Here is a 14,591-nt window from a genome sequence, read left to right as displayed (position 1 = left end):
ACAACTACTTTTCAAAAAATGCCAACTGCATGTAAGTGGCACAATAAAAGTGTACGACGGATCCGTCGTTCGGCTTCGTCACATTACCCGGGAAACTCCATGTCGGCTCGCCCGTTTTTTGTTTTTTTTTCATTTCTGCAAACGCCAGCGAGCTAGCAGTTTTAGTGTCAAAATTGCGTGATGAAGCTAAGCGTTGCAGTTTCTGTTGGTAGTGCCGAGCACCGATCACGTCAGCATTTCCCCTCACACGTCTCTGCCCACTGCAAAGAGCAATGTTGTCACTCACATTTATGTTCATCATTTTGAGCGACTGTTTTTGAAGAATGTCGATGTGAAGAAACAGTACACTAGTTGCGATAAAAATTGTTTTTAACGGAACTGGTATGCTACTTCTTCACACCGAAAATACTGTTATTCCATTCACACTGCAACTCCCTCCGGAGCAAATCGTACTTCCTGTTTGTGCCACCTACGCTTGCTTCACATAGTCAAAGGGAAAGACTGCACGTGAGACTCCTTGACACACTGAAAGTAAAATTATGTTCTGCAACATTTTTAAAAGAACAATTTCAAATATTTACTGACAATGACGAAAGAAACTTTAATTTAAAGTGAAAATGGCAGGTGATATCGATATATCGGGGAAGACATATCGATGTATTTAGTGAGGAAGACGAGTACTTGGTGTGTACTCACGGTCGGAGCCCGAGTTGGAGGAGGCGCGGCGCTGCTGCCAGGCGAGCGAGCGCACGTGGCCCCTGGCGCCGGTGTGCACGGCGTCGACGCTGAGCGAGCGCGCCATCGCGCGGCGCCAGTGGTCGGCGGCGCGCGACGCCCGCAGCGCGCCCTGGCGGGCCTCCGCCTCGGCGGCGCTCGCCGCGTTCAGCTGCTCGTTCAGCGCGTACAGCTTCTGCGTGATGTCCTTGCCTGCGCACACGCGCCGCCCGTCACCCCACGCGCTCTCTCTCTCTCTCTCACCCCGTTCTAAGTTGCTTACGAGGGAACCTCCCCATCGCACCCCCCTCAGATTTAGTTATAAGTTGGCACAGTGGATAGGCCTCGAAAAACTGAACACAGATCAATCGAGAAAACGGGAAGAAGTTGTGTGGAACTATGAAAAAATAAGTAAAATATACAAACTGAGCAGTCCATACGCAAGATAAGCAACATCGAGGGCTTATGTGAGCTCCGGAGTGCCGTGGTCCCGTGGTTAGCGTGAGCAGCTGTTCAAGACTTCCCTCGAGTGAAAATTTTATTTTCGCAAAGTTACGATCTATCCGTTCGTTCACTGACGTCTCTGTTCACTGTAATAAGTTTAGTGTCTGTGTTTTGCGACCGCACCGCAAAACCGTACGATTAGAAGACGAAAGGACGTGCCTCTCCAATGGGAACAGAAAACATTTGATCGCAAGGTCATAGGTCAACCGATTCCTCCACAGGAAAACACATCTGATATATTCTATACGACACTAGTGACGGCATGTGCGTCACGTGACAGGAATATGTTGTCGACCCACCTAACTTGTACACTTGGCAAACGGGTAAAAAGATTGTTCTACGTTGCCTCATTTAGGTTTTCTTTGTGGATGTGATAATCACTCCCAAAAAAGTGACGGAAACATAAGTGTTTGTCACATAAACTGCAACATATGATTCAACAGTTTCATAGTCGCACAGTTTTCCCTGTGCTCTGTCATAACATATGTTTTTAACGTTTTCAAATTTTTCCTTGTGTAGACCGTCAAATCCTGCATATGTCCGAGCAAATCTGAACATGTCCTGGAATTTTGGAGAGCGAAGTTGATTATGTGTGAGTGCCTGAACTTTGATAATTGTCTGAAAATAAAAAATTAAAATTTTCACTCGAGAGAAGAATTGAACATAAGACCTCTCGTTCCGCAGCTGCTTCATCCAACCACAGGACCACGGGGCTCCTGAGCTCACATTCTCCTTGATTTTGGCTATGTTGCGCATGGACTACTCAGTTTTTATATTTTGCTTATTTTTTCGTAGTTGCACACAACTTCTTCCTGTTTTCGCGATTGATCTGTGTTCGGTTTTTCAAGGCCTATCCACTGTGCCAACTTATAACTAAATCTGAGGGGGTGCGATGGGCAGGTTCCCATGTTAGACCACAGATCACATATAAACCGTGCGTCACTTCCACAGACCACAGCCACACCATTACTAGACTGGCAACCGTGCAGGTAAAAATAAGAGGAGTTGCCGTGACGTCACAAACTTGAAGCCGACCCAAGTGAAGATCCACCATGTTAACTGCCCCAAAACATTCGCTTCTGGTGGTTTGATTCCGTGTAGTCGTGAGGTGTCTTAATAAAAAATGCTGGCTTGCGTCGCTTACGGGTGAACTAATCGTTCTGATTGTAGTCTAAAGTTTAAGCAAATTACATTTCACACACAACGAAAGAAAATATGTTATGTGGACATGTGTCCGGAAACGCTTACTTTCCATGTTAGAGCTCATTTTATTACTTCTCTTCAAATCACATTAATCATGGAATGGAAACACACAGCAACAGAACTTACCAGCGTGACTTCAAACACTTTGTTACAAGAAATGTTTAAAATGTCCTCTGTTAGCGAGGATACATGCATCCACCCTCCGTCGCACGAAATCCCTGATGCGCTGATCCAGCCTTGGAGGATGGCGCATTGTATCACAGCCGTCCACAATACGAGCACGAAGAGTCTCTACATTTGGTACCGGGGTTGCGTAGACAAGAGCTTTCAAATGCCCCCATAAATGAAAGTCAAGAGGGTCGAGGTCAGGAGAGCGTGGAGGCCATGAAATTGGTCCGCCTCTACCAATCCGTCGGTCACCGAATCTGTTGTTGAGAAGCGTACGAACACTTCGACTGAAATGTGCAGGAGGTCCATCGTGCATGAACCACATGTTGTGTCGTACTTGTAAAGGCACACGTTCTAGCAGCACAGGTAGAGTACGCCGTATGAAATCATAATAACGTGCTCCATTGAGCGTAGGTGGAAGAACGTGGGGCCCAATCAAGACATCACCAACAATGCCTGCCCAAACGTTCACAGAAAATCTGTGTTGATGACGTGATTGCACAATTGCGTGCGGATTCTCGTCAGCCCACACATGTTGATTGTGAAAATTTACAATTTGATCACATTGGAATGAAGCCTCATCCGCAAAGAGAACATTTGCACTGAAATGAGGATTGACACATTGTTGGATGAACCATTCGCAGAAGTGTACCTGTGGAGGCCAATCAGCTGCTGATAGTGCCAGCACACGCTGTACATGGTAGGGAAACAACTGGTTCTCCCGTAGCGCTCTCCATACAGTGACGTGGTCAACGTTACCTTCTCTTACGCTGACATTAGGGTTATCGTCAACTGCACGAAGAATTGCCTCGTCCATTGCAGGTGTCCTCGTCGTTCTAGGTCTTCCCCAGTCGCGAGTCATAGGCTGGAATGTTCCGTGCTCCCTAAGACGCCGATCAATTGCTTCGAACGTCTTCCTGTCGGGACACCTTCGTTCTGGAAATCTGTCTCGATACAAACGTACCGCGCCACGGGTATTGCCCCGTGCTAATCCATACATGAAATGGGCATTTGCCAACTCCGCATTTGTAAACATTGCACTGACTGCAAAACCACGTTCGTGATGAACACTAACCTGTTGATGCTACGTACTGATGTGCTTGATGCTAATACTGTAGAGCAATGAGTCGCATGTCAACACAAGCACCTTCGTTCAGTTGGGCCAACTGGCGGTGAATCGAGGAAGTACAGTACATACTGACGAAACTAAAATGAGCTCTAACATGGAAATTAAGAGTTTCCGGACACCTGTCCACATAACATCTTTTCTTTATTTGTGTGTGAGGAATGTTTCCTGAAAGTTTGGCCGTACCTTTTTGTAACACCCTGTATAAACTTGAAATTTTGATGCACTGTAAAGTTTTACAGTATGGTTTTATTTCTGTGATTTGACTTTACATTTCCTATCAATCCAATGCGAAGAGCTTTCTGGACGTGAGCAATACTCTTGGTTTTCATTGTTTGTTTATTCTCGAGCAACTGAAAAGTCCTGGCAAGAAGTTTCCCGGAAATGGGGACTAATGTTTTAAAATGGAATAATTTAGTATAAAAGTAATGTAACTACATGTAGTTAATTAAATCTTCATTAAAATGTGTGGGACACCTGTTACAGTGGTTAAATTGCAAATACTTAAAGGGTTACATATTTGTTAAAGCAAAGTTCCCTATCTAAGTCCAGGCTTAGAGCATTACATTACTCACTGTGCTGTCATATTACCCTGTAAACTGCTGTTATTCGCCACAGTGAATGTCACTTGGTAGGTGCAATTTAAAAACAGAGCAGATGTGTAAACTACAATGGGCCTGACAATCTTAAATTCACTTCTCTTCCTTCGTAATTTAACGAATCTTTCACTTTGTTGACATGACAGCAGGCTTGTTTATATCATCCCTGCATACATGTATGAGGCACCAAAGGAAATAAGGTAAGTTTCTTGCAAGCTTGAGCATTTAAAATTTGCATTTGATTTGAAAATGCAACGAACACAAATCGGTGCCTCTAAGCTATCAATCATTGGTTATGGAGTTCTGGCTTTATCAGTTATCGAAACGAACTCAATGAAAGTGAATAGAAATGGATTACGAAAGCACGCTTTCCATAGCACATACTTCTTTTCTCGGTTATTCGAAGTGTATAAACAAAACGGAACTACAGTACTGAGGCCAGAAGCGTCATGTTTTCGTGTCGTATTACTATATCGAATACGCATTTAAGACCAGAAAAACGTTTGAAGATGCGTTCCTTATGTTGTGTTGTTCACTAAAACAGTGTAACCTTTACTATATAAAACAAATATCGGGTGCACACGACAGAAATAACGAACAAGAAGCAATTTAAACAATCGTCTGCTAATGTTCTGGGGGATCCAAGATAGCGGCAGCCCCCGCCCAATGGCTTCAAAACAACGTACAGCGTACGCCTGTAGCGCCACCTCCCCTTAGTCTACCTCCGTGCTGGCAACTGTGTGTACAGTATCAGTGGTGTCGCTGAGGCCGGCATTTTAAAATAGGATTATGGCGGCGAGTGCAAAGTACGTGTAAACAACAGTTTATGTATTGACAAAACAATCCCAAGGAACGGGAATAAACTGATAAGACAACGTTACATTTAGAGTATTGACATAATGGTCAATACACGTGAACTGTTTGGCTGTAATTTTTCGTACAGCAGAAGGAAGTTGCAAGGGAAGAAATACGTCTCAATGCGAGCATAAGTAGAAACATCTTACGTATTTTTGCTTTTGTACTGTATGTAAGCATAAATAATTACATTACAGTTTGTCTTGTCCGGAATACCGACAGTGTTTAAATAGTTTATTTATATTTTAAGGGGTTTAATAATCTAGTATTAATATACATAGCATAAGGATATGCTTTTAACCTGATTTTCTCAGAATAGTATACTCATTATGAAAGTGCTCCTATCAGTACAACGTGCTATTTTTCGTTGATAACATGTGTCTTTGTTCATCTCAGTGTTCTTACGAAAACTGCAGTCTGTTCTAAACGTCTACACAGGGTGGTTCATGGATCGTGACCGGGCCAAATATCTCACGAAATAAGCATCAAACGAAAAAACTACAAAGAACGACACTCGTCTAGCTTGAAAAGGGAAACCAGATGGTGCTCTGAAAGCGAGGATGTGTGCTGATTCTCAGATCTAAAACTCGATGACTGACAAGATTTCGCAACATTAGAATGTTAATATCTAATTCACTAGAAAAGTTTTCTTTTTAACCAACGTCTTATGAGGTTGGTTCGCTATGCTCGTGAAAAAGCAGGAGACAGTATTTATTTCAAAAACAACTCACTGTACGTCCCAGCATGATCTCCTTTGTGGGACACACCCGTGGTCCAGCGAGCCTACAGATGTTGCATCTCATCCGACAAGTAAATTCGGTCAAACTCGGCAATATACTCTTTGACTGCGACTATCACTTCCACATCTAATGAAAATTTCTTCCCTACAAGCCGAAGTTTCGGGTTAGGAAACAGGAAGAAGTCATTTCGGGCTAAATCTGGTGAATGGCGTGGGTGAGAAACCAATTTAAAACCCAGTTCATGCACATTCGCCATTGTTATGGCTGATTTGTGGTAAGGTGCATTATCCTCGGGAAAAAGCACTTTCTTGTGTGCCAACCTTGGTCTTTTTTCACCGAATGCAAGTAACTAACGATCAAAAATTTAAACAGACTAAGGTCCAGTTGTAGTTCTGCTTTTTTCCACGTAATCTGTTTGGATTATTCTTGGGAATCGCAAAAGCTGTGGCCATCTCCTCACCAGGCGACAAAATGGTCTTTTTTGGTGCACTTTCAGCAGCTTTGTCCATTGTTTTGCCTGCCTTTTTGATACTAGTGTGCAATGATGGATCCAAGTTTCATCAACAGTCACAAATATGTGCAAAAATTCTTGTGAATTACGATAAAACATCGCCAGACATTGCGTTGAAATGTTGTGCCGGATGCGCTTTTGTTCGACTGTAAGCAATCACTTCGCAAGCAGCCTCTTCATAGCCAATTCTCCGTGCAGGATATTATGGACTCCATCAGCTGAGATGCCTGCAGTCTCAGAAACCTCACTATATTTTATTCTGCATTCTTGCATTACCGTATCAGGGATTATGTCAATGGTTTCCATTGTAGAGACCTCAAGTGGACGGACAGAGCGCGCTTCGTCTTCCGTGCTTGTCCGACCACATTTATATTCGTTAATCCGAAAGTAAATGGTCTTCAATGGTGGAGCAGAATCTGCGTGAACTTCATTTAGTTCTGTTTTGATTTGTGGGGCAGTCCAATTCTTCGCAAGAAAATGTTTAATAATAGCACGTAATTCGGATTTTTTTGCATTTTCAGCCGCAATCGACACGCCGAGCAACTCGGACGGCTGTCAGCAATGAAAAGTACGCTGTACATTGTTGAAATTTTTTACACGATCCTTGGATGTTACCTACCTTGAAGGCGCTAGAAAAATGTTCAATTCTTTCATGGAAATTTACCAGACATTCCAACCACCCTTATTTTCCGCTTTTCGTCAGCACCTCGTGGTCCTGTGTCTCGCGTTGCTGACTCTCGATCATGAGGACCCCTGTTTGGATTCCTGACTGGGTCAGGAATTTTCTCCAGTCTGGACTTACGTGTGTGTGTTGTCCTTATGATCAGTTCATCATCACTGACGCGCAAGTCGCCTAAGGGACGTCAAATAAAAAGGCTTCTACCAGGTGGCTGAATTCCCTAGAAATCGACTCCCGACGAAATATTCCAGATGCACGTCCATTCTCTTCTCTTGATATTGCTTCGGTATCTGTAAGCAAAAGTCCTGAAACTTTTTGGTGTAAAAATAGTACAGTACGGATAGAAACGGATGTCGTTTCTTATAAAACGTAGTATAACTTGTCACATATGTTGCTGAACAATCGTAAGAAAACAAAGTGGTATACTGATATTTCCGATTCTGTTGAAGCGCTGAACAAAATGACTCACAGGGCAGTAAAAACAGCAATAAGTGATGAACTGCAATTTAATCGTTTGTAAAAAGAAAGAGCTGCGAATACAGCGTTTCAAACTGTCTGGTACCGTTTCATGTTGTCAAATACAATAGCGGTGACCATAGAATTAATAATGGGAATTACGTCAACTGTACGACTACACGCGCAATACTAACACAACAACTCGTTCAGTTCTTAAAATAATTCCCTTTTTTTTAGGTATAAATGAGAAAAATTATAAGTGACGACTCGACGAAGCGCTGTGTGTAACGACAGAAATTCGGCGTTTTGGTCTCTGATACGTGACGGCGTGTTCGGTCTATATGTATCTATGGTCTAAACTAAATTCATATCGAGTAAATTTTTTTTCTTATACATAAGACATTTATCATAACACTACAACAATGCATAATAAAGAATAGAAACCCTTGTGTCAGCCAAAGAAGAAATGTGAACTAGTGCTCACAGAAAGGCAGGGTAATAAGGCCCAAAAAGGCAAGGTTTATCATTAATATAATCATAAACTTGGTTTTACCATCACAGCATTCCAAAAATCTACTTGTGAGCTGACAAGAACAGGGCTCTGCAACAGACAAACAACAGAAGATTCTTCGAAGAGTCAATTAATTAAAACTTCTTGTGTTCTTTAAATGTAAAAATAAGGTTTCGACATAATTACAGGATGGTGTTCTTCTGCAATGTTATCATTAAAAAAATACTTGCAAAGTTTGAGATTTTTTTCATTGGCATTTATCTTATTTAACGTGATCACGTTATACATTTTTCCGTGTTAAATAATACTCTTCATTATTAAGAGGAAGGAGATTAAAAAATACAACAGTAATAAGAATACACCCTACATAAAAAGTAAAAAAAAAATGTTCAGCTCTTTTTATCAAAAGATTGTTGATGAAACAAGTAGAACAATATCTGGGTTTCATGTAGTCCATTTTGTCTTCAGATTTTAAGAAGACATACAATTACATTCACTGGAAGATCGTGATTAATTGCCTAACCGTGTTTGAACTATTTAAGAATCTCGTTGGCGTAATTAGATTTTGTCTCACGGAGAGCTTCAATGTAATCACAGGACTGGGACAAGGAGGTGGTGTGGCATCGTATTGTTCAACTTGGCCTTCGGAAACGTATTGAGTGAAGCTTCCCATAGGAATGTCGAAGGGACCGAGGTCGTAGTTGAGGAGATCACTCGCCTCGCCTTTACGGACGACGTGGCCATGTTGTCCGGATATAAGGAAGGGCTGATGCGGCTGAGCGACAGCGTAGCGTTGCCAGCGGGCGACAGCGCCATAGTCCGCCACGGGAACTGCGCACTGAGGGCGACGGGCTGCCAAGCTAAGGGGCTCGGGGGTCGATTCCTGGGCGGGTCGGAGATTTTGTTCGCTCGGGGACTGGCTGTTGCGTTGTTCTCACGTTCGTATCGCCATAACTGACATTCCACAACTGAAATAGCTGAATGGGCGCGTCACGAAAAAAAAAAGTTCTTCTGGTGAAAGGATCAGAGACCCAGTATCTGGGGTAATGTTCGGAACTGAAGATCCACTCCAGCCACTGCAAATCGAAGCCGATCCTGCCAAAGAATTCGTGAGGTTAAATGTGTGAGCGTGATATTTACAGAGAATGAATCGTGTCGGGTAGAGAGCAAAGGGAGGGTCCAAGCAGCAAACATATCTTACTTCAGTCTCAGACTTTTGGATCTCGCAGAATTTCAAACTATATCTGCCCAAAATCCTGTTCCAATACGTAGAACTCGATACCTGAGAACTTGGAGTGTTCAGATAAAAAGATTAAAATGATATCCTCGTTTTCGAGGGGGATGTATTAAGGAAGAACAATCATCTGATACGAGATGTGATTACTGGAAAGTGGGAGATATGACATAATTGTGAGCTGGATGAGATATAGAACAACCCAAATGCTATAGAGCTGATAATCAAACGGTGAGATCACTCGTTTGGACAAACGTCGATGGCCATTGACATCTAATGCGAGTTTCCTTCCCAGAGAAAAAGAACAAAGCAACGGTGGAAAGACGAGGAATTGCTGCAGATCGACCTAGAGGGTGACTGACGGCAGAAAGTAGGAAACAGTGGCAGGGGAATCTCGTAGCTTCCTGTGGCTCTCTTGGCGAATCCTGTAAAGCAAGGTAAGGATAAGGCACAAGGAAGTGGACATTGGTTTTTTTTAGACGAAACTTGCATCCATACATATTTTTCTGCGAATAAATGCTATCAAAGTGATAGTGTAAGAGGAAGATTGTCATACAAAACTGTCGCTCAGTGTTTAGTTGTTGTGTTGTGCAGGGCACTGACCTGCTACCCAACCACGATATCACTAGACTTGGCCTCCCGCGGCCGTTATCGGAAAGATGCGGGCCGCCACAGTAAACAAGCACAGTGCTGACGAAGGAAAACTCATCCCACCGTCAATGCTTTCAGGTCAGTTGTCCTGCTGAAATATCGTTTGTAGGGCTGTGCGTTGTTATCATGAATACTCCCGAGAGTGAAAAACAAAGTAAGACATCGCGAAAGTAGACACACTCTAGTGAGAAACGGCTTATATCCAAATCTGTACAATTTTGTCAAGAAGAAGAAAAGGGGAATCAGTTATTGATAACTGTAGAGCAGCTAGTCTTGCGGGCAGCAAAAGTGGTAGGGAAGTCAGGAAGAATAGTAACACGTATTTTCAAAAAAATTGAGAAATCGGAAGAAACTGGCGAAAAAACAGAACTCCTAGAAAACAAAGGCGTTGTAGAAAATATGTTTCTGTAGACGACTTTGATAAAAGATTTCAATAAACAACATTGAGAAAGCTCTTACATTTTCGGGGAGAAGGGAAACATTACAGAAAATTTTGAAAGAGATAGGAATTCGATTTAAAATATGTAAAAATATAAGAATCATCCTAACTCAACGTTCCAACATCGTTGCAAAACGTATGGGATATTTGAGAGCAATCAGAAACACTGAAAAGAGAGGAAGCAATAGAGAATATAATAATGTTGGCCTGGAGAGTGAAGATGAATTTGCAGCACATGACGACGATGAAAGCTGACATGGCGAACGAAATTGCAACGGACTTCTGTGAAACAAGTATAGCAGATGAAGAACGTGCCGTTTTCGAGATGGATCATTCACTTCGTAAGTCTAATCAGCAAAGTTAGTGCAATTTCCGTTGCATAACTAATCGTACCGTCTTTCCAGCCCTCCGCAAGGGAGCCCTAGAATGATTAGCATCGCTGCCCGTAGACTGCGGGACCCTGTATTCGTTTCCCGACCGGGCCGGAGACGTTTCCTTGGAAACGGGTGTTAGAGTTATCCTAACCGTGTCATCTCATCTTCATGAGGCGTGCAAGTCGCGGAAGTGGCGTCAAATAGGAAGACTTGCTCCAGGCGCCCAAGCAGTCCCCGGCCGGGTCTCCCGGCGGATGACGCCGTACCATCGTTTGATTTCACCTCCCCTCCCCGTTTCTCCCGCGTAAACGCGGCTGTGCGACGACGTGCCTCGATCATCAGCTTTCACGTCAGTTTGTAGGGTAACACCTTTCTTAAAAAGATTGGCAACAAGTATTTGGCGGGTGTGGCTCACCTATGATGCAGTCGAGCACGGTCTTGAGCAGCGGCCGGTGCCTGAGCACCCTCTCCAGACTGAGCCGGTTCCAGCACAGGTAGACGCACTCCTGCTCCGCCGTGATGGTCACCTGTGGACAGAGGCAGCACCACTGAGCAGCTTATTTCGGCCTGCAGCCTCTTAGGTCTGGTTGACAGCGGAGTGGACACGAGCGAACGAGAATGCTCTCTTGTATAAAGGGCAGGCACTCGGTCGTGTTCACTTCCCATTCGCTGGTGTTCGTATTCCGCCGTTTGTCTGTCCTCTAGCGAACCATCAAAAGAAGTCCGCGTCCTGTCCACTATGCCTCTAGCAATACAGAAAAAAATCGTTAGTGAAGTTGCTTACTTCATAGTTGACACGAATTGCGAGAGCGAAGGACAGGTCGGAAGAGAATGGACGACGGGTGCCCGGCAAGTAACACAAGACCTTTTTTTTCCGGCCAATTCCGGTTGAAAAAATGCAGAATTTGTCGTGAGACATCGTGGAATATTCCCGCTTCAGCCCCTGCAGTTTAATGAAGTTCTGATAAATGGCCGCGCTATACGCAGCCTTCAAAATCCCGTCTGCAACAGAAGAGTGTTCCAAGCCGAAAGCTGTCGTTACGTTTCTTTTGGCGGAATGCTTGATAGGAGCTTGCAGAATCTACGGAGTCCTGGCGGTGAACATAAGCAAAGCGAGTCCTGGGCGAGGCGCCTGTCATCACTGCAACAAGTTCGTGCAAAACTGCCCAATCTCCCACGTGTCGGACTGCCGCTCACAGCTGCTACTCTTGCAATGTTGGGACGTGCGGACACTCTCATTCGAGGTGATCGACGGATTACAATCAGACATGTCGCTGCTCAACTGAACGTCTTGTTAGCAGCGCTGACACACTCATCCATCGGTTGCAGCACTCAAACGCGTGTGTCCGCCGGGCTCCTCGCCGCCTAACAGAAGACCATAAAGAGCAATGAAGGGCCAGCTGTGAGGAATTGTTTGCGCGCTACGAAGCTGATCGTGACAATTTCTCGTCGAACATCGTCACAGGCGGTGAAACATGGGTCCATCACTTCCAATCGGAAACAAAACGGCAATCAGTAAAGTGGCATCACACCAACTCTCCTCCTCCGCATCCGCAGTCGGTAAAGTCATGGCGATGATCATTTGGGACTTGCTTGACGATGTCTCTCATGATGCAACGATCAACACTGACATGTGTCGTATTACCCTTAGACAATTGGAGAAACGACTTCAGCTTGTTCGTCGCCACAAAAATGCGAACGTGCTTCTCCTCCATAACAATGCAAGGCCTCGCACAAGTCTGCACACCCTAGAGGGGCTCACAAAATTTCACTGGATTGTTCTTCTTCAGCCAGGCTTCAGCCCGATATCTCGCACTTTCCGACTTGCATCTGTCTGATGAAGGATGCACTCCGTTGGACACAGCACGTGGATGGTGGTAGAGGGGTTATTGACGCACCAAGGTGTTGGTTCCCAGCTCGAACCGATAGAGCGACACCATGCAGGCATAAACGCCCTTCCAGTAACATGGCGTTGATCGGAGATTATATTGAAAAATACGGTTCTGTAGAAAGTAGAGTAGGGAATAAATTGGCGCATTGGAATTCTGACTAAGACCAACATGTTCATGAAAAAAAAATGCATTGCATTGAGTACTGAACGCTCCTCCTAATGTCGCTGAAATAAGGATATACATACCATAGATGCTTCCATTCGCCCCCCCCCCCCCCCCCAATCAACCATGGACCATGTCGTTCTGGGAGAGGCTTGCGTGTCTCAGTGGTACAGATGGCCATACCGTAGGTGCAACCACAACGGAGGGGTATCTATTGAGAGGCCAGAAAAACGTGTGGTTCCTGAAGAGGGGCAGTAGCCTTTTCAATAGTTGCAGGGACAACAGTCTGGATGATTGACTGATCTGGCCTTGTAACATTAACAAAAACGGCTTTGCTGTGCTGGTACTGCGAACGGCTGAAAGTAATTTTCCCAATGAAACTTTACTGTATGGTTAAGTGATGATCTCTTGCGCAAAATATGCCGGAGGTAAAACAATCCCCCATTCGCCATTCGGATCTAGGGGGGGGGGGGAGGCTACTGAGGAGTGAATCGTTATCAGGAGAAACAAAACTGGCGTTCTACGGATCCGAGCGTGGAATGTCAAATCTCTTAATCGGGCAGATAGGTTAGAAAATTTAAAAAGGGAAATGGGTAGGATAAAGTTAGATATAGTGCTAATTAGTGAAGTTTGGTGGCAGGGGGAACAAGACTTCTGGTCAGGTGAATACAAGGTTATGAATACAAAACCAAGTAGGGGTAATACAGGAGTACGTTTAATGATGAATAAAAAAGTAGGAGCGTGGGTCAGCTACTACAAACACCATAGTGAACCCATTGTCGTAGCCAAGATAAACAGAAAGCCCACGCCTACATCAGTGGTACGAGTTTATATGCCAACTAGCTCCGCAGATGACGAACAGATTGAAGAACTCTGATGAGATAAAAGAAATTATTCAATAAGTTAAGGGAGACGAAAATGTAATGGTCATGGAGGACTGGAATTCGCTAGTAGGAAAAGGAAGGTAAGGAAAAGAGCATAACTAAATCATACCTAACACTTGGTTTAAGAATCATGAAAGAAGGTTGTATACGTGGAAGAGGCCTGGAGACACTGGAAAGTTTCAGATAGATTATATAATGCTAAGGCAGAGATTTAAGTCCAAATGGCTCTGAGCACTATGGGACTTAACTTCTAAGGTCATCAGTCCCCTAGAACTTATAACTACTTAAACCTAACTAACCTAAGGACACCACACACTTCCATGCCCGAAAACTGCAAAAAGGTGGGAATTTAATAAACTTAAAGAACCAGAGATTGTAGTTATTAGGAACTATTGACAGGCGCAGAGGAAAGATATACATTAGGAGAAGAATGAGTAGCTTTGAGAGATGAGATAGTGAAGGCAGCAGAGGATCAAGTAGCTAAAAAGACGAGGGCTAGTAGAAATCCTTGGGTAACAGAAGAAATATTGAATTTAATTGATGAAAGGAGAAAATACAAAAATGCAGTAAACGAAGCAGGCAAAAACGAATACAAACGTTTCAAAAATGAGATCACAGAAATGCAAAATGGCTAAGCAGGGATGGTTAGAGGACAAATATAAGGATGTGGAGGCATATATCACTAGGGGTAAGATAGATGCTGCCTACAAGAAAATTAAAGAGACCTTGGAGAAAAGGGAACCACTTGTATGAATATCACGAGCTCAGATGGAAAACCAGTCCTAAGGAAAGAATATCCAGTTCTAAGCAAAAAAGAGAAAGCAATAAGATGGAAGGAATGTATAGAGGGTTTATGCAAGGGTGATGTACTTGAGAACAATATTATGGA

At 43.8% G+C, this 14,591-nt stretch overlaps 1 protein-coding gene across 1 annotated transcript in view; it reads right to left on the bottom strand.

Moving 5' to 3' along the window:
• Positions 1-661: 661 nt before the first annotated feature.
• Positions 662-14,591, bottom strand: part of LOC124545533 (blood vessel epicardial substance-like) — a 64,208-nt gene continuing 50,278 nt past the window's right edge. The window contains exons 6-7 of the mRNA XM_047124480.1: positions 11,180-11,291; positions 662-927 (exon numbers count right to left, since the gene is read on the bottom strand). Of these exons, the coding sequence (XP_046980436.1) occupies positions 662-927; positions 11,180-11,291 (378 nt within the window). The remainder of the gene's footprint in view (positions 928-11,179; positions 11,292-14,591) is intronic.

Source organism: Schistocerca americana, chromosome 8 (genome assembly GCF_021461395.2).
Source record: "Schistocerca americana isolate TAMUIC-IGC-003095 chromosome 8, iqSchAmer2.1, whole genome shotgun sequence".
Lineage (NCBI taxonomy): Eukaryota > Metazoa > Arthropoda > Insecta > Orthoptera > Acrididae > Schistocerca > Schistocerca americana.
This window is presented reverse-complemented; position numbering and strand designations above follow the sequence as displayed.